At 33.9% G+C, this 21,823-nt stretch overlaps 1 protein-coding gene across 1 annotated transcript in view; it reads left to right on the top strand.

Annotated features, from left to right (window-relative positions):
• Positions 1 to 21,823, top strand: part of LOC107171414 (uncharacterized) — an 88,934-nt gene that overhangs the window by 10,376 nt on the left and 56,735 nt on the right. The window contains exon 2 of the mRNA XM_089219290.1: positions 10,242 to 10,311. Within this exon, the coding sequence (XP_089075416.1) occupies positions 10,264 to 10,311 (48 nt within the window). The 5' untranslated portion in view covers positions 10,242 to 10,263. The remainder of the gene's footprint in view (positions 1 to 10,241; positions 10,312 to 21,823) is intronic.

Here is a 21,823-nt window from a genome sequence, read left to right as displayed (position 1 = left end):
TGATTATTAATCATTGAAAAACATTTATTTGATGGAGTATGCTGTATTTGTTGTCAGGCACGGGTCCATAGTAATTTAAAATGTATTTCTCAATATTATAGTATAATCTTAATGTACATAAATAAATTATGAACTCGATTAACACGTGAATACGAAAATACTGCAATAATAGAATCACAGTTCACTGATATCATTAATTTTATATTTTATAGACTATAGTATATTATAAAATCAATGCTGATATGTATATTATCACACATATTTGTGACTGGAATATAGTGATATCTACAGGATCTATAGAGTTACAAAAAAATTGGATAAATAATATAGCTGGGGAGGGGCTTAGCCTGGGGCCCTTGAACTCTCTAGATTTATCCCGAGTCGTTGTGGAGTTTTTTGTGCATGTGTTGGATACACTCGCGCATTAATAATCATACCTAAAAATCCTTCGCTGTTCATAAGAATACCGATAACTTCAGATTGGTTGCGTTATAAAAACCCAATTAATACAAGTGTATACTTGCGCAATACGCATTTTAGTTACAATTTACATTACACTAATTTTCAATATGCCGCTAACTTATAAACACAACGATAATGCACGATAGATACTTAAATGTTCTAGTAAGTGATACTATAGGTATAAAATTGTCATGCAACGCGTTTCACGATTATTTTTCAAAGATTTTCAAACCTACCCATTTTGTTATATTTATATACAATCTATTTTAATTACCATATTTAGTAGAAACGTAAGATAATGTCTAATCCTATTTACAACGAATTCCTGTGAGTACTATAGGTGACTAAGTGTCTAAGTGTATCTTATCTTGACGTATCGCGCGGTGAGTAATCATCGGGAATCTTCAAACGGGTGGCACGTGTTGTCGTGCCGAAGGTGATTAAGACTAGTTTGGCAACTGCAGCACATAACTACATCATTTGACACAAAAATAGTTAGTGATCGAACTTCGCCGATGAAACTTCTTAGTACTACACAACGTGCTCATTGAGGTGCAGGAAAAGGAAACAAAAATCAAAAAAAAACGTTGTAATCGAACGGTTGATGTATAGAAAAGGTGGCAGTCGCTCGTATCCCGTTCACCGTGAGTATACCGTAAACAACAATGGAGAACGGTCACCCAAGCTTTGATTACCGCACGTGTGTTTGGTGCGTATCTATAAGAGGAAATTCTATACTGGAAAACGTTTTTCAATACGAATGCTAACGTTTGAAACGTTTGTAAGATTGAAATTCATATAAGCGCTTGGTGTATAACCTTAACTTAGTTGTTTAACCGTGGTATAAGACATAAAATGTTGACCGTGATAAGTCGTGATATTAGATGGCCGCAAAAGTATAAACAAAGTCGATCACGGTTCTGGTTAATAGAGTTAAACTGACCAAACGCTGGATCATGATGGCGTTTGCAAATGTTTTAGGCTTCGTTATTAACAGGCAGCCCGAATTCGTCCGTTATCAAACGTTTTCCGCTATAGAATTTCCTCTAAGAAAGCGATTCTCAAACTTTTTTTTCGCGTACCTACCACTTAAGTATATTATCAATCAGTCGCGTACCACTGATGATTATAAATATCGACAATATCAACGATTATACCTATACGATATCTTATTTATTGACGTATTTTCCGTGAAATCTAACCTTTATTATCTGAATATTAAAAAAAACACACGGCATTGTAAAATCATCGCTACGCCAAGAATCTAATATTTGTTTTTAATTTTCCATCCTATATCACCATGCGGCCTTTTGCGTATCACCATGGAGTCTTTCGCGTACCACTATTGGTACGCGTACCACAGTTTGAGAACCGCTGCTCTAAGAGTATCTCTTCGTTTTTTCAAACACGAATTCCACAATATGGGCTGTAAATACGTAAGCTCGGTTAAGGCATTTACTACGGCTGTATTCATGGTGAGCAAGCCCAGATTAAGACATTTTGAGGCCCAGGGGCCAAAATTTTAAATGAGGCCCTAGTACGAAAAAAATGTTATATATTATTATATACCTGCCTATTATAATAAATATATATAAATACATAGTAATAAATAATGAATAATTCAATAATGTATCACTTTATTAATAATTAATAATTTACAAGTTTTTTTTCTTGCTTTTGTTTCACAAAATTCTTTAATAGGTAACTGTTTCATTATTTATATTTTGAAGAATGTCGTTTTCAGATGCCAATATCATAAGCGCAGTCAAATTTTCTTGATTTCATGTTGACCTGTATTTATTCTTGACTCTATTTAGTTTTGAAAAAGCTCTTTCGGCTGAATAGTTAGAACTGGGTATGGTCAAATAAATTTTAAGTGCAATATATAAATTGGGAAAAACATCAATTAATTTATTTTCATTAAACCATTTCCAAAGATCAATCATACTAAAATGTTCATAGTCTTCAATTGATGGTCTGCATAAAGAAAAATACTCTTGAAACTGTTTGATTTCATTTTTTATGTAAATATCTACATCATCCTTGTATAGGTCAAAATAAAGTTCTCAATACTTTTTTCAATATCATTTTCTTCATTGTGTCTACAATTGGAACACACAACTTTGTAACAAATAAAAAATTGTCTGAAACAAACTTGTAAGCTTCAATTCGTTTATCTAATTCAGAACAAAATGTATCAATGATTATGTTGTGGGTTTCAATTCTAAACTTATCACCACCTTCAACCATGTAACATAGTATTATTTAAACCACGGAAATTTACATTTTTTTTTTTTTGATGTTCTTCTTTCTTCATCATGGTAAAGACTATTAATTTCTGGACCAAGTTCAATAACTTTATTTTCATAATCCACACTACTATTTCTTAAATTTTTAATGTAATTTTTCAACGATTTTAGTAAATTCAACGCGTTCAATGGGTCACAAGAACTGTCTTGTAGGTATATAGATGTATTATTAGACCTATAACCTATAAAATGTAATCTATTCTGTGGTAGTACCTAAATTGTGTATATTAATCTTATGAATTATTACAAGAATTAAGAGGTTTATGTTATTTGACATAATTGAAAATAATGTCATCAGCAGATTTATTATCGATTTTTTTTAGGTGATTTATACAATAAATATATAGCCTATAATGACAATAAAAAAGAAAATCTGAGGCCCCTAAATAAATTTCAACCCTCTGCCCCCCATTAATCCGGGCTTGATGGTGAGTGGGTATTGGGTAACCACGATATTTTTTGGTGATCATCAATGATCAATCTCACGCGTTAATGATGGCCTTCGCCGTCCGTTATCCGGATATCACTATATGATTTTTGCGACTATAATAGGTATGCATATTATAAGTGTTTTCACAGTACGATTAAAGTCAGACCCTACGAATTCGATTTAAGTAATTATTTTTAATATTCTCTCTTGTAGTACTCAAGTACACTCGAGTGTGATAACATTTCGGCGAAATAAGTTTTAAATGAGCTTCCTTCATATTACTTCACCTTCAGGCCCGTGACGAAACGCGTCGATCGTTTTTTGTGAATTACATACCAGACCGGATAATATAAACGTAATATGGTTAGATGCACGTATCAGTCGCCTATATATTACTGAATATTAGTCACAAGTTCCGTATAAGAATAGAAACAATTTCATACACCCTACGGGCTATGACGCTTATTTAGATTTTTGGTTTATCATAAGAAATTATAATTTTAATTGAGTTGAAATTCTTACTAATTATTTATAATACGTAAAATAAATAGTTTAAATTTTGGAAGTTGTTTGAACATAATGGTGAGTCTATGTGTATTTGAAATTCTAAATGCTGAAATTCGTTAATTTTTTGATCAAATCTATCATAAAAAATAAAATTGTGTAGGTATATTTTTATATAGCTGTATAATATAGCGGAAACGACAAAACCCACATGTCGGTTACCCCTTCCGCACAGTCGCGTATTAATGCCATCAATAGTTTTGCTCTGTTTCTGTCAAAAACATGCCGATATACGCAATCAGTCTGTGTTAAAACTTTAAAGTAATATTTTCTAGTTTACATCGCGGCTAGCGATAGGCGAATTGTATACGATAGCTGCGGTTTGTGTACAATTTCCGAGGTATATTAAATTATAATGCGTACCTGTCCGGTGATTGAAATCTCATCGCGTTAACCCTCACTGTATCAGATAGATAGTATAACGACGACGCTTGGAAATATTTTATTTTATTGTAATTAACCGTCTTATGATTTATACAATTTTATATTTTGAAATCCTTTGAAATGTACGGCTAACGTGGGTGTGTGAAATTTCATCGTAAGTCGAGCGCAAATAAAATGTGTTAATCGGCGTCGACAACATCAATACCGTTGCATGTTTAAAAAAAATATAATACCGAGCGTCATACACCTATATAATAATATAGTATTGAATTTATCGGTATCTATATTTATATACGTAAAAAGTATTGGTTTTTGCGTTGTCGTAGGTATATTGGGACGTGGATGATGAAAAAAAGGTTAGAGAAAGAAGAGACGCTCGAGGGGAAGCCGAGTATAAAAAAAGTCGTTTCGTAAGGGCATTGTGATGAAAGCCGTTTGTTTGGTAGAGAACAGGCTACCGTCGGGGGAAAAAAATGTAAGAAAAAAACAAAACAAAACTGGCGCGATGACACTCGGCGTCGGCGTCGGCGGCGTCATGATTTAAGACTCGGCCGCGCCGCCGCGCAAGTGCATACAGCGTTAATATTTATAATACGCGTTCGAACGTCACAAAGGGCGATTGTGAGTGTGTGTAGGTATAACTCTCAATGCGTATTACAATAATATATAATATACGCTGGTAGGTACGTGCGGAGAAAAACACGGGATACGATTAAAATCTTTCTCCCGGTTTGTTTTATATTACATATCTACTAATATTATTGGCTCTCGTAACCCGGTATAGCGGCAGCGTCATCAGCATATATAGCACCCTGCCAACACACACGTGCGATGGTATCGCAGTCGGCTACAAACGCGTATAAATATATAATATTTTTTTAATACGAGCTGCACACTGCACGGGGGCGAGAGCGTATCTATACAGAAAAGATTCTTCCTCGGTACATAATATATAATACTTATAATGATAATAATAATAATACTGTTAAAGTGTCTCGTAGGTAGGTATATGTATACAGGAAAACTCGTTGCCCAGTTGAATTATTATAGGTTCCCGGGCAGGTATAAGGTATAAGTACTCGAAGGCTGTGAAAATGAGTTTGAGCAAACGACGACGACGACGACGCACTAATGACTTCATGCCTATAGCCGCCGACACAGTCGTTATAATACGCTGTATAAACCTGGTAGTTGGTGGCAACGACATTGAAAAGTTAAGACCCGTACACTTTTTCGATTGTTGTTTATTTGTTTATTTTTATTTTTTATTATTATTATACGGTAACAAAACGGACAAAACTTGATATCTAAAGTTTTTAATTTTTTTCTCGGTAAACGAATATTTTTTCTCTCAATGCTTGTCGTTTAAAAATTGAGAAGTACCAGTGATGATGAGACTTGGATAAAATGACATTTCATTGTTTGTTTAAATTTTGCCAAAGGTGATGAATAATTGCATTAAAATACGGTCGCGTGCAAAATTACTCACAAAAATAACTAGCACAACGCATATCGATGTCTAACGAGTGTACAATGTAATAAAGGACGTTATGAATTATGATGAAGATTTTTCGTTGACACAAAATTAATTACATTACAAAGTTAAATTATAACACGAAACCACGAAGGCAAGTTTTTTTAATGGCTTTAGTAGTTTTAGTCTCGCATTATTAATGTCACGTCGGACTAAGTATCAAAACATATAAAATTAAGTTTTGTTATTATTTAAGGAAAGATTTATCGTTTCAGATTGAAAAGATAAAAAAACTCATCCGAAAATTAAACAGAAACTATTTATTTTACGTATTACGTTCTATATCGGTCTTATTTATAATATTCTTTATAGATTTCTTCATTCTTTGACCTCGTGGCGTGCGTGTATATATAACTAATATTTATTTTGTTTGTGTGAAATAATAGCTGCTTAATTTAAACCGATGGTTATTTAAATTTATAACGCCGATTGTCTTATATACACGGGCTACACTAATCTTACGATACCGTGGTATACACTGCAATACGTAGGGGACAGGGGTATAATATGTTTAAAATAATATTTTATTTTTTCATCTGCGTGTTATGATAAAGCCAACATGTGTCGTGCACTTGTTCCAATACTCGATTGACCTATACCTTACCTAATATATCTATCGCAAATATATTGCTTAACCTAACCGACTGACACATAGTTCATAAAATATTAACTATAGTTACACTATAGTGTATACCTATTTATGTATAATATATATATATATATATTTGAAAAGGTGCGTCAATTCATATTTTCTTATTATATTGTCGTCGTATAAATCGATCAGCCGAAATATCTGTTAGCTCTTCTGTTTATTAGTATGAAAATATGCAGATGATGACCGTAAATATTAAATATTTCGATTAAAAAAATTCCGTGAATACGCTAAGATTGCGTGCCTCAATATTATGCATTCTCTCAGCCTATAATGTGACGATATCGGTTAGTTCGTTATCGTTACGCATTATAAGAAATTGTCGTATATAATAATCCTCACAGTTTTTGTCACACGAAATTTGAAACACTCTTTACGACCACCACGGGAATATATACAAATGAGTGGGGAATCGTCGTAACTACACAGTGAGTATATACAGAATATAATATACGTTATTAATACCTTATAAATATAGGTACCAAGCGCGTCGTATAATATTATAAGTATTATATTTCTAGTTTAGCTACTGCACATTATATTACATTAAAATAAGGATTAAGGATGTTTCCAACGAAATACACTTTTAATAACTTAATATTATTATACCTACATATTTAATAAAATTATACCTATGTATAGAATATATGATCTAATGTGGTTGAAAAAAGTATCAGAAATTGTGTAGACAATGCTTGTCATCCTCAATGGCATTATATATTGTTTTAACAACTACACTGAAGTTGATATATTATTATAATAAATATAGTATTGCCACATAGATTTAATATTTATTATTTAGTAGTCGATCGTAACGAAAACGCAATAAATTAATATTTTGGTAGAAGGATAGACTACAGGGTAGGCACACGTAGACGTCGTCGTGTCTAAACAATGATTCAACATATGTTCTTAGAACTCGATCAAAAGATTAATATTTAATTTAATGATTTAGTGTATTCGTGTACATAGTGTAGTAAAATCAAATTTAAAAAGTACGTATAAGGTACAACAACCATACGCGAGTGTGAGAATTATTATGTTACTGTGCATATTATTATAAGCTATAATATAAGTACGCATACCTAAATATAATGACGAGCGGGCATGGAGATCAGCGGAAAATCTTTTCGTTTTCTTTCGTCTCGTCGGTCGTCCATGTAGAGAACTGACAGCAAATTGATCACACACACCGTACTTTGCATGGTACACATTATTTTTCCAATTTCGAAATCAGAATTTTATATCATTTTATTCGATACCGTAGGTTCGATATTTTCTCTAAAAGAGGACACTATAATATGGGAAAAATGGCTGTTTTTAATAATTTTTGAAATTATGGCTGATAAAAATGAGTTAATTATAATATGTTGGATGTTAATTAACTGATAACTGATATAAAAATAATCGACGACTAAAATTGTTATTTTAAACATTTTCCATGGAGGTGATATGTCACACATGCCTTTGGCACTTCACCCCTTCCCAAACTATATTCACTCTTTCTGAGAGAATTAAACGTCAGCTGTGCACGGTGTTATACATACCTGCATACTATACATAATATTATAATATACAATATAAAGAGAGATGTATTTTATCCGTTGCCTACGCATATTGTTCGTGTCGAGTTGACGTCGCACGCGACCGTTTTCTTTTTATTTCCGTTTCCTGTAGTTCGCTGTACATAATACTTGCATATATGTATATTGTATATACATTGAGACGCCAGCGAACGGATCTAGCAGCGTGATTTATGTGAATTTGCTCAGATTTCCCAGTATTTTATTGTATATTATCCGCGAGAGAGAAAAGAGGGGTGGAGTGAGCATTAGATCTCGTGTATACGACTCGTTACCCATCGTCTTGCGGTCGCGTGCATATTGTAACGGTCTACGTGCCTCACAGTTGTGGTAATTATACTGTGTCAGCCGAAATTTCAGAGACATCTTCGCGGTTTTCGCAGAGCAGCCCGAAACTGTCTACGGTTAGTAAGCACAACACAGTCTGCGATCCGATTATTTTACTCCTAGAAGCGACTTGCATTAGTCGAAAAGCTTTATTTTTCCAAGTAGAGCATTCACAGCGTCGCTTCACAGAATATTTTATTACACAGAACACTGTACATTATATTACCTACTAAGCGTCCAAAACAATTCCTTATTTCCCTATGGCCCAAAGTTGGAAATTGAGTTAAATTTTAAGATCAATAAATATTATTATTATTGTGATATTTTACAATAGTATGGGACAGGACTATAAAAATAATATATTATGATAATGTTGAAATTGAAAACCTTAAAGCGCATTCATAATAACAAAAATCAATGATGTATTTTTTTTGTGTGTTTGAAGACGACCTTTTATATATAAAAAAAAAATGTTTTAATCTTTAATATTGAGGGTGGCTTATAGTGCTTATACCTGCTGGTAGCAAATTGGATTTAGTCTGTACCTACTGCAGTGGGAAGTTAAAACTAATAATTCCTAAAACCTTTTAAAAATTATCGGGAGAGGGGAAACTCGGCCGTGCAAAGTATACATGTATAGGCATAATATATTATTACTGTTAGATACCTATATCTACTCAGCTATATATATAGTACTCTGATGTTACAAAAATTAATGTATATTATGTACGTTGCAATCATTTAGTGTAATGGTTATGGGTGGTTAAGTATTTACGGCAACATGACAACATATTATATTACATACATAGACATAATATTATTGTTTCACGACGTGATTTTTAGATGTCGGCGACAAAATCGAGAAAGACGAGAAAATGCGGCGCGATTAGCCCGAGACGGATAAACACGGTGGCACGCGTGTGACGTAAATAAAACAGGCGCGCGCGCTCGCGGTTGTCACGAGTGAAACCGATGTAGGATGTGAAGAGAAAAATATCTCATTTTCTTGACCGCGGGGTTCCAATTCATTACTCAGCGCACACATACATACACACACATATAATATACGTCCGTGTGTTCTCGTTATTATTGTTGTGTTACAACAACCTTCGGACCGGTTGATATCTTGATTGCCGCGTAAATTTATTTCCTTTGTACGCGGGTACGTATATTATAAATGGACGCGCGCGTCTTTTTAATTCTAGCACGGGTCCGGCGAAAGGGTTCGATATGTCATAGATACTCATAATAATAATAATATTATGTAAACACAATTAAACACACACTCAATTCGGTGTGGTTATTTACAGGGGGGAGCCGAGGGAAACATTTTTATATTATGTCTCCCCCCCCCATCCTGGACTACCTTTTTTGTCCAAGAGTTTTTGCACCAATGATGCTTACATTGCACAATCTAATTGGTAAGTTAGGTGATTGATTATAATTATTGTACTCTCAAAAATAGTATTAAATTACAGATTTCTCATAAAATTGATTCACTATATCATTGTTTGATTATTAAAGTACGAACAAAAATTTGTACACAATTTATATATTTCATTAAAACATTAACTACGTTTCGAAACTTTAGGAATAGGTATTCATTTAATTATAATATAACTTGTTTGAATTTGAACTTTGAAATATCACTTTTATCAAAATACCCATATTCCAGCGGAACTAGATGTCTTTATAATTACTTCACCGACGCACATATGTAGGTACTATTTATACTTACATACTTATTAGTAATAACACTTCAGTATGTCACCGAATTCCATTAACCAACGCTACATTCCTAGGGACTCTGGTCATATTTTCTTCCACCGCGGTGTCGTTATACATATCATTATAAGCATCTCGGCAGGATGACATTTCCTGTGTATGAGTACTATAGATATTATAACCTTCTGCAATAAGCATCACGACATACCGTACGCTATTGTTTTTGTTTTCCCATCACGCTCACGATTTCATTTTTATTTTTATTTTTCAGGCTCTGGGATCGAAATCGTCTGATGCTTCTGCCAACTACTGTTTTAACCGATGAAAATTATGTAACCGAGGTAAGTCAACTGCATATTTAAATATTACGATTACGTTTAAATATATTAGGTATGTAGGTAATACGCGCATTCTCCAGAAGTATACCTTATTAGATAAATACGATTTAATAGGATTACTAATTGTTTTAACAACTTTTTTTTTATTATTTGAATAAGTAATAGCTACCGAGGACATATTTTATACGAGAAATACCTAAGCAGCGCGAGCCATAAATGTATTATTAATCGATAATTATCATTAGGTAGGAATGATTTTTTTGTCGAGCTATACAACGTAGGTACACTGCAGTAAAAACTAAGAGATGTACAACAATATTAAACTGAGCTACGGAGAGGACATCGCAATTAAGGCATGTTTGTATAATACTCGGTACGTCGCCGGTTTTAAATTCTAGGAATAGACGTTAAGACAAATATAAATCTGCGCTGTGTCCATAATGGTTATTCGTGATGAATATAAAATGAGCTGTCCATTGGCGGTTTTCAATGACATTATTAGTGGGTAAACGTCCTTGGATCTTGACGAAGGCTGAACAAATACTCGCGGTAGAAACGTCGGGAGCAATATCTAACGTTCGCCCTGCGCAAGACATCTTTCGATGTTTTAATTAGAAATTATTTTTTGACAGCCGATTTAAATTAAACAGCTGGACCAGTACCAATATTTTATTGGGTTAAATGCGACACTAATTGGGGCGTGGTCACAGTTTTTGATATATCCATTTGCAGTATGCACGCTCCCCGAACCCCAACGCGAAGGTACAATGCACATATATTATAATATTATGTATAGTTGAGTGATATGTAATGAAGTTATGCGCGTGTATCCGCACCAGGTGAAAACAATATATCGAATATAATAAACGACATTTTTTGTCCGTTACATAATAATTCGAGTGTACTTATGTAATACCATAATAATTATATATTAATATGTATTTAATAGTGCCATGCGTGATAGCCGCGATGCGTATTATTCTAATATGCGCCGTCGCGTATGCAATACTTACCCGTAAATCTGTAACAAAAATTATTACTTGCAATCCCCTGCTACAGCTGTCTAGGCTCAGGTAGTCGAATTAAAAATTCCGACCAATTTTCCTTCTTCTGCAGCAGCCACATCGACAACATCGCAGTTATTTTAATAGTCTTCACTAAATTATATTATGTACTTACCAGTTTCCAGCAACCGAAGAATCATCATTAATCATATAATAATATTTTCGTTCTTTTGAGTTTAATACCTGCTGCAGTAGTAGTATGAGTGTATGATACTACAATCGCTCAAAATAGGGATTAATCGAATACTTATAATATATATATATATATTCTTTTATGCTCATTGTATGTAATACTTTGGGCTATGTTGTATAATACATGGCAGGGGGGTTACTTTGAGACAACAGTTTGTATATACTGTCAAACGTCATAACTTATCTTGTTTACAATATAGGTTAGTTAAATAAGATATTATAGTCACCCAGAACTCCCTCTCTCTAACCCGAAATATACCTTGTAGGTACGAAATATTTTCACAAAATCTTCAACATATATTTTTTTTGTAATTTCTGTGTATAGATTTATATACACATTAAATAATCCATTCAGTTTTTTTTCCAAAATATTTTAATACGTCATGTCTCCAAATATAAGTAGGTACATAGGGAATAAAAAAATAATCAAAAAATTGAATGCCATCATTGTGTTTTCTAGCAAAGGGTGTTTCTAATAAATATTGTAATAATCATAACAATAAATGAACAAATGATAACAATATTTTCTATTCTTGTTGATCATATTTATCGATCATCGATGGTATATCCTTATAGAAGTTGTTCTTGAATAATTCACATATTGTACTTATTTTGTAGCAGAAAAACCTTGATTCCAACTTTAAGAACTCACTCATTTGATATAGGTTACAAGGACCCGAACCGTAGGGGACATGACCCCGGTCCGAAGTTAATTCATGGTTTAAAATATAATAATATTTGGTTTTATCAAATTTATGTCCTCAAGTGTTAATATTTTATCTATACATATATTGTTAACATTGATTTAAAAAAAAAAAGTCTATTGTAATTCATATATACGCATGCTCTTACGTATATGATGGCCAACTGGCAACTACCTATACAATGATTAGTGTCACTAAGATGATTGGCACGAAAAAACTTCTAAAAAAAATCTTTACCATTATAATAATGTCATTATTATTGTATAGTCGAAGAATAGGTTAGTCTATAGAGAGTTTGTTTTCATTATATTATTATATTACGATCATCGGTCAAGTGTGCATAAAGAAACTCGAGATGGGTGTATAATTTTTCTCTCATTATAATAATTAATCAGACATTGAATACATATTGTATCAACCGAATTGCCTTCAGAAATTTTTTATTTGCATTTATATACCTATAATATATTTAATCCAACCTATTATTAGACATCTTCTTTGTACCGTTTAAGCCGGTATCTCAACCTTTGAACTCAAACACCTATAATATGGACATATATTTATTATATATATTAAATTACCCATAGTTTTTATACTGCTAAAAAAAATGAGCGAAATGGTTTTAAATATCTTCTAAAATTCTAATGTAAGCGATCAAGTTTCTCGCGGTGGATATCGATGTATACCTAACACATAATTTTATATGAGATCACTTTATAAACAAAAACCTGCAGTGTGTTTGCGTTTGTAAAAAAATTCGCCTTATCTACGCATATGTGTGTAAATAATGAACGTTAATATTTCCCTCGCTTCAACTACACTGCAGTATTTCATGTGAATATATTATATGTATATTAAATTGTAACACTGATTTTTCAAGTCAACTTAAGTATAAATACTATAATATTTAAGGTTTTTTACATAACAATCTTATTGTTTTCTAGTCTTCTAGATTTTATGTTTAGATGTGCGGAGTGATAACCACCCATTTAGCGGTGTAGCTTTTAGTTTATTTTCCTTAGTTTGACTAAAATTTTAATACTGAAAAGTAATTAGTAAAATGAAACTCATTATTTAATAGGTTTCGATATTAATAGGTACATTTTTTTTTTAAAATATCCTTCAGATTATAAAATTAAAAATATAAGTTTTATAGTTGTTTCTATAAAATAAAAATAAGGAATACATATGAGATAATACAAATAACATTTCTCAAAAACCAAAATATTGATTTGGAAACTTAGTGAAGCCAGTCAAACGACTCAACCCGTATTCGGATGCTGTAACGTTAAACATTTTGGCCAGGTATAATAATTCAAAAATGCGATTCCCGTGTGCTTTGTGTTTTCCACGTCACTCGAGTAGGACGCGACGGGGTCGCACAGCACTCGGGGGAATTATAGCGATCCGTCGTTTTATCCCAATCGATATCAAACAACACTGCGACGGCGGAGGCAATGCTCGGGCGCATAATATACAACGTAATAATAATAATACCGATGAGGGTCTCGGATTGAGTGTGTGTACCTATGTGTGTTATTTCTTTTGTGCGGCATTATAAAATTTCCTGCCGTTATGACCCGCAGGTAAATCGTGTGTAGATACATACGCGGTACACACTACAAATATTATACCATACATAGTATATTATGTAGTATTTTTATTATTATTATTATAGGCATGGCAACAGTTATTCGTATATTATAACGCGTGTGCACAGTACTACAACTATATTAACGTATTGCCGTATAGGTATATAAATATACTAGTGGCGTGCATCACACACTCTTGTAGCGCGAGGCCAACGAGCCAATGAGCTGTGCGCTCTCGTATAATTTACATAGGCATCACGAGACGGATTACTATATTATTATTATGATATGTACGCGATGTCGGGCGCGTGCACTATGCTATAACGAGAGTTAGTTTCACTAAGTCGATTTGTGTTTGTACTATTTTATTATTCCCTGTTTTTATATTTTCGACTAGTTATTCTGATGCTTATATGGTAATATTAGTATAGATTAGTAGAACTAGCATTATGAAGTATGAACAAACTCTAAAACAGCATAATTAACTTGATGGACATAGCCATCACACGGATTGTTGCTTTTCCTTATTTCACAAAATTATAAAATATCAAAATAATAAATATTTATCGACATCAAAGATCACCTAACATATATTAAATTCATCATTGATTATAATATCCACACTTAGGACAATGTAGAATGGGGGAAATTCCTTGGGATAAGACCTGCAAAGTACGGCATATTACGTTATTACATAAAAACCTATTAATATGAGGTTAAATTTTTCGTCGTGTAATAATATTATGTAGGTCCGTACACCGCCGCGGATCCTGAGCTGTGCGCGTAGAGGGAGCGTTCAAGTCTCCACGGGATAATTTAATGGTCGGCAGTGTTCCATTTTGTTGTACAAATAATTATAATAACACTTGTTGTGGATAGGTACACCTATATTGTTGTAAATAATATATATATATCTATTATACATGCGCGGGACACAATGCGTGTCGTACCTGTGTATTATATAATATACACGCACACGAAGAGTTATTTATTTTTTGACCGGTGGCGGGGTGCAGACCTAACCGTCCATGTTTTGCGCCCCCTTCCCTCACTGTGCGATCGGACTGGCGCGGGACACGACTGGTTAATTAAGGCATCATTCAGGTGTGACACATATATTATAATACATATACGTATACGTATATAAAACCATCCCTCGGCCACTAATTAATCACGAAAAAGAAAAAAGAAAACCGTATTTCGAATAATATTTTGTATAATAAGTTGGTGAGCGCGACGCGTCTTCTTCGTGCCTACCTATATCATATTAATAATACAATATACATATTTTAAGCGCGTCGAGATATTTCCGTCCGCCCGTGTCGGTTTATATCACACGCGGTAATATTATAACGAACATGTCCGGCCACTAATAACGCGACCCGACGTACACGTATACTTATATATATTACATGTATATATATATATATGTACTGGCAGCCGTCGTTGTTGGGTTTTCAACACATAATATTACCATAATCTCGTGACACGACACTCTTCTTTTGTGCGGGCGCGCGCGTACTAGAGAGCTCCCGTCTGCCGCCGTTTGTACATTATTATTACTATTATTATCATCATTATTAATAATATTCCGACTTGTGTAATATTATAAAATTGTGTTCAGACTCGGCCGAGCGTCGGTGTTGGTGTCGTGTGTCGAGATCTGTTCAGTCCATAATACGACGGAAAGCCGCGGAAGACGAGTGCCTGTCTCGATGATGATGATATCATATTATTTTTTTATTCGCCGAATAATAATAAATAATATAATATATATTATATAGCTAATAGCGATTATTGCTGTACCATATCATACTCATTATATTCTCGTCGTCGCACATTATGTGTACCGTGTCCTACGACGATGAATATAAAATTATATTATATTATGTATTATTGTCGTACATCGTTACGCAGGTGATCCGACGACAATGCGAGCCGTCGTATATTATATGGAGGTTGGAGGTATATAATACAGGCGTACCTATGTATATGTATCGATCGAACACGCGAGTACCGTTTCTGTGGCGCGCAAAAAGAAATAATGTATTATTAATATATAAATATATATATACACACATGTATGTCAGCGTGATTTATATGTACGAATTGTGTTCGCATTGTGCGAGCGTAACGTAGGTATATAGGTATGCGCGAGTCGCGCGTTCCAGTCGAATCGTTTCCACCCGAGAAGAATCTCAGAGCTCATACGTCTTGTACCAAAAGCGGGATGTACTATTATTATACATGTGTTTTATTAATACCCCAACGTATATGTTTATTTATTGTCCGCGCGATTTTTTTAACATATTGCCTCGATCGCATAGAAATTTACGGCGGGTCCGCTCTGCAGCCCGGATCTATACATCATTATACAACTACATATTATTATAATATATATAAACAGCTCGGGTGTGATATATTGGCAGTATAGGCGTAAAATATATTATATCGTGCGAAGGTCTCGTAAATTTTCACATTTTTCGTACAGAATTGAAAATCATAAGGTGAATAACTATATTATTATGACGTGTCTATATTAAGATGTATATATTCTATATGCATCTTATATGCGCGTCCTCAGCGATTACTCTGTTCGATTCGCACGAATCGCATGAATTTATTGTTTTTTTTTTTTTTTTGTTCACTCTCCTCCGTTCTTGGGAACCGTCTCGTTCATAATAATATACGCGATACTTGTAGGATAAATACACCTCTCTATCGTATATTTTATATAGCATAAAATATTTATATATTGCCATATTGGTACGCAGAAAGTATAATATTATATGCATTATACGCACATCAATTTATCATGTGTTATCCCGGTAAAACAACGTGTCATCCGCGATTGGTACGCCTGGAGAAGATTTAACAGCTAAGCACTACATTTTACTTGAATATACCATCATGTCGAAGGTATATAGCATTATACTATATCAACATTACCGTATACATCTATGTATATATAATATGTATTTTTTCATGTATAAAAACACTACTACCTATATATATAAATTTAGTTTATTGGACGTCGCTTTGTGGTCGATAGATCAAATCTGCAATATGGCTGTATATAGACTTTTTATACTCAATAAGAGCCACGGAACAGGAAGCACTCGAATCGGGCATAAATAGTAATAAATTTACCGGTGACGTTCAAAGTCTACTGTCTGCTGCAGCAGAGACTGGTCAAACGATGGAGTTGTTGGAAGAATTATAGGGAAAAAACCGGTGAAGACGTTAAAGAGAAAATTTACGACTCCGGGCTATCGAGTTTTCTCGGTTGGACAATTATACAGCTATAATTAACTTTCGTACAAAAATGTGAAACGTTGTAAAGTTTCAAAGTGCCGACGGGGGTATAGAGCGCGAAATGTATAACCACCTGCATGTTGTATTTATACGATAAACAGTCCCGCGGGACGCATTCTTCACAAGTACCAAAAATATATAATTTGATCGTTATTATGTTTAAAATTCGTCACCGAGAATAATGCTTCAAGTATTTGTGTACCGTGATGCAATATATTATATAATAATATAGTATACACTTCAGCGTGGTCAAGACTGCAGAACAATCGTATAATAATATAGTAATACTGGTATAATACTGACATCAGTATCATAACAATGAATAATAGGTGCTTGAGTTGGTCGGAAAAAGTTAGGCAAATATAAATAAAGAGTTTACTTAATAAATGAACAAAAAAATCTGACCCTAGCTAGCTATTGTAATAAATAATAAATGTATAATATTATTATGAGTTATGATGAGTTGGTACTCGGCTTATTCAGACTACTACTGCATCAAAGGATAAATAACTCAGTCGTTTTGTTTTATTTTTTAAATCAAATGTTATATGTAGGTATAGTCTCATACATCTTTAATATTTCAATAGCTTAATTAGGGCTAAGTTAAATCTCATCATTCATTTCAGGAAGTCAGCATAATATTGTCACGAATGCTCATTTAGGTATATAGTATATATACATATATATATTGTACAAGAATGCTTTATATTTCGAGCAATAGCAATCACATTGCAATATTATTAAGTATTAAAAAAAAAACAATGGTGTCCATATAATAGTCTAGTTACTTTTTTAACTTCATAATTGTATTGTTTCATTTATAAAACCCTTTAGATCTATTGGTGAATTAATAATAGTTTATCCGCAGAATAAAGACACTATAGAACTGGAGCAGTGACGAGAAAATTATTTAAGTAGCAATTTACTTGAAATTCGGTAATATTCTACTATACCTAGTTGATTTTTGAAAATATTGTCACGAAGTATAACTTTAAGTTATTTAACAAAAAATATTCCTTAATGATTGAAGCTTTTCGAAATAATGATTATATCGTTACAACAATCAACCAGTATCATATATATATATATATATATATATATATATATATATATATATATATATATATATATATATAGTATCATATCATATATACCTCGTTAAGTCTTTCTATGTGTTTACACCAATGAAGTGTATATGTATAACGCACATATCTTATATAATATAAGTTTATTATTGATGATTATTTTGAAGTTATATCGGACCGGATTATTTTTACACTCGGTAGGAGGGGGAATGAAAAGAAACGGAATAATCAAGTGGAAACTCGTTATTGGGCAGCGTCAGGTGTTACCTATAATACGATAAGGATGAACTTGATTTTAAGCATGCGGTCTATATATTATTATTGTGTACTATGTAATATATTTTATATAAATAGGTATATAGGAGCATCTCGGAAACACGTTTATTTGTTATTATAATTACGAGAGACATTATATTGTGTTTTATTTTCTATAATACACGATATAATACCATGTAATATATTTTTGCTGTAATTTTCTTCGGGATGACGTGCAGGGTGCTGCCGAATATCCCGCAGTAGTTACATTTATTGCACCTACCTGTACCTAACCGAAGTCGATCTTAAATTGTACTTCGGACTGGAATATATATAATGTATATATAGAGTGAGAGAGACAATAACGTCGGTGGTTTAGCGCTGGCGGCACCCTGGAGTACGTCACGGCGACTGTGGTACTAGGAATGCCACCTGGGAGGTGAACAGGCCGACCTTCGACAGGCAGTAGACCGCCGCCGCCGCCACAGCCGCCATCGTAGCACCAGCCGCCGCCGCCGCCGAATGATGTCTTCATCAGCGTTCATCGAGAGTGCAAGCCCGATCATTATTATATTATTATTTGTATACCTACCTATACACGAATACGATCCAATCCGACATTTGGGTTATCTCTCAATATACCTGTGCGTACAAAAACAGCGGCATCAACAACAACAACAATAATAAATATTGTAAATCTTAAATAATATATATTACAAGTCAACGACGGTTCTATAATGTGTTATAATAATAATATTATGTGCATTGTGCACCTTTAAATTATTATCGTCGATCGTTCTGCACGGAGTGTGTCAGTGAATGTGTGTTGCACGCGATGTGGTTTTTAATTGAAACACTTAGTTGTATATTATTATTTATTTTCCACATACGGCGTTGTCTACAGAGGGGAATAAGCAATAACATTATTGTCCTCGCCAATCGGAACTGAAGATGTCGCGAGCGATAAGTTAATTTATATACGTATACCTACATATTACGATGTTGTGCGTACAAATTATGACCATTTATTGTAATTAATTTTGTACATAACGACTTATAATATACGCTAAACTAATTATTAGTGATACGCTAAACTAATTATTAGTGACCTGTGTTGTCTGACGGCCAGGTTGCACTTCTGCAGTTCTGCTACAGGTGGAAGGAAACAAACGAAAATAATTGTTATGAAAACAAAAAGCGGTGCAACGTTCGAATGCGACGGCGTCGTTACAATTATTAGATGCCGAAAGGTATTTTTTTTCGATTTATTATATCCAAACGGATAAAAAAATTGTACGTAAACCGGCCGGACAACGCCGCCGACGGGCTTTGTCGCGATGTCCTTTTTGGGCACACAATGAGAGAGAATAGAGATTTCGGCGGTTAATTAGTCGAGTTCGCTCTCTGTTGGGGGCACCCGTCGTCGTCGTCGTCGTCGTCGATATACGACGACAATTTAATATAATATATATATATATATTATTATATACATGCGTATATACGCGTTTAATGCAGCTGCACTCTTCTATTTCTGGGCCGTCTGAGAAATCCGGAAATTTGCATTTGCTAATTAAACCGCGTCGACCGCATGTCGAAGCGTATACTAGTGATGCAACATATACGTAGTAATATATATATGTATATAATAAACATCTATATTGTATTATATGTAGACATAAACGATCGGAACGGCTTGCCAAGAGTCGAATAGAGAACTAAAGTGGCGGTCAGGGAGAGATTGAGAGAGAGTGAGGGAGAGAGATATAGCAGAAAGACTGAGACAGAATGACGCGGACAGAGCGTCGTATTATAATAGAAGAAAACGTATTGTATGTAAAGAAAGAGAAGATAGATGTGAATGTGCGTGTGTCGCGTCTAGATTCTGGGCGGCCAAAACGAGGGAATTAAAATAATCCGCCGCCGCATAGCTCGTGACACCGTTGTTAAAATGTTAACAGGCTTTCTCGATTTTTGTCCGACGGCCGAGTTACGCACTGCACACGATCTACTTGCAAACAAATTGTCTTTTGTCCACGCATTGTGATGCATAAATTTAATATAATAATAATTATCGTTGGATCTCCGCCTCACACGTATATTTCATGCGCATAATCCGCTCCTGGAACCGTCGTACCACACTCTTCTATAACATAGGCCCGCCTTTACTCGACTCAGATTCCAAAACATATTGTGTTCGCGATAAAGCTCGTTTTCCGACCTTAGTTTACCACACCATAGGTGCCTATATATAGATAAGTACTCGTGGCGCAGTTATACACTGTTATTATTGTATTACGACTACACCGACGAATACTGACTTTATATTGTTCAGTATATATATAACACAACTTACATACGTATAATACAATGTATAATAATAATAATAAATACTACGTTATGTACTATTATTATAGGCATCGAAAAATGACGACGGCCGAAATAGAATAATTTCAGATTTTCCTTTAATTTATATACCCTCGACCCGTGTCCGTTCTCATAGATTTATTTTAATTGAAATAATGAATGAATTTCGGTTGGTTTGGAGTTGTGCCCAAAACGTAAATTACGTATAGCGTCTGGGGAAAACAAATCTAATAAAATATGTCTTCTTCCTTACTGCGAGTAGATCATAATTTATAATAATATTTGTACCACGGATAATATTATGCATCAATTGATTATTATTCCCGGGCAGCAAACCAGTATTATGATGGTTTTCAACAAATTTCTACGAATAATTTGTTGTCTTTGCTTTATTTTCAACCAACTGGATTTATGTAGAAACCAATACGACCATAATAACAATAATAATGATACTCTCGTACCTACGTTAATAAGTAGTAACATTTTTGGAGATGAGTTACGGCGTGTGAGTAAATAATAATGTATTACCGGTCTTCAATGATTACTGCGAATAAATTGGGGGGAGACAGGTGTTGTCATAATTTACATTGTTATAATATACGCAACGTGTCTTGTTTAGCCATCGTTATTATCGTCGAGGTATAATTAAACCGCGCGGTTCCACGGGTTAACCATGTTTGAAAAAACATTTTAAATGCTTCTAAACACGATACCCATAACAATTTACATCCTGTATACCTACGACTATATATAGAAACGTGGGCACGATAGATCCGTCAAACGAAGGCGACGGCGTTGATTGGATTATTAAAAAAGTAAAAAACGTTATTACTTTATAATACACAGGCGCTTCGGTCGGGACAAGGGGACACTTTCATTTAGGGTTTGACATACCGCGATTTTTGGGCACACGTGTGTACTATAATATATATATACGGTACTTT

The sequence above is a fragment of the Diuraphis noxia genome, unplaced genomic scaffold (genome assembly GCF_037042655.1).
Source record: "Diuraphis noxia isolate RWA-SAM2 unplaced genomic scaffold, SU_Dnox_SAM2 contig0002, whole genome shotgun sequence".
NCBI lineage: Eukaryota > Metazoa > Arthropoda > Insecta > Hemiptera > Aphididae > Diuraphis > Diuraphis noxia.
The sequence above is the reverse complement of the archived record's forward strand: the minus strand, read 5'-3'. Positions and strand labels throughout refer to the sequence as shown.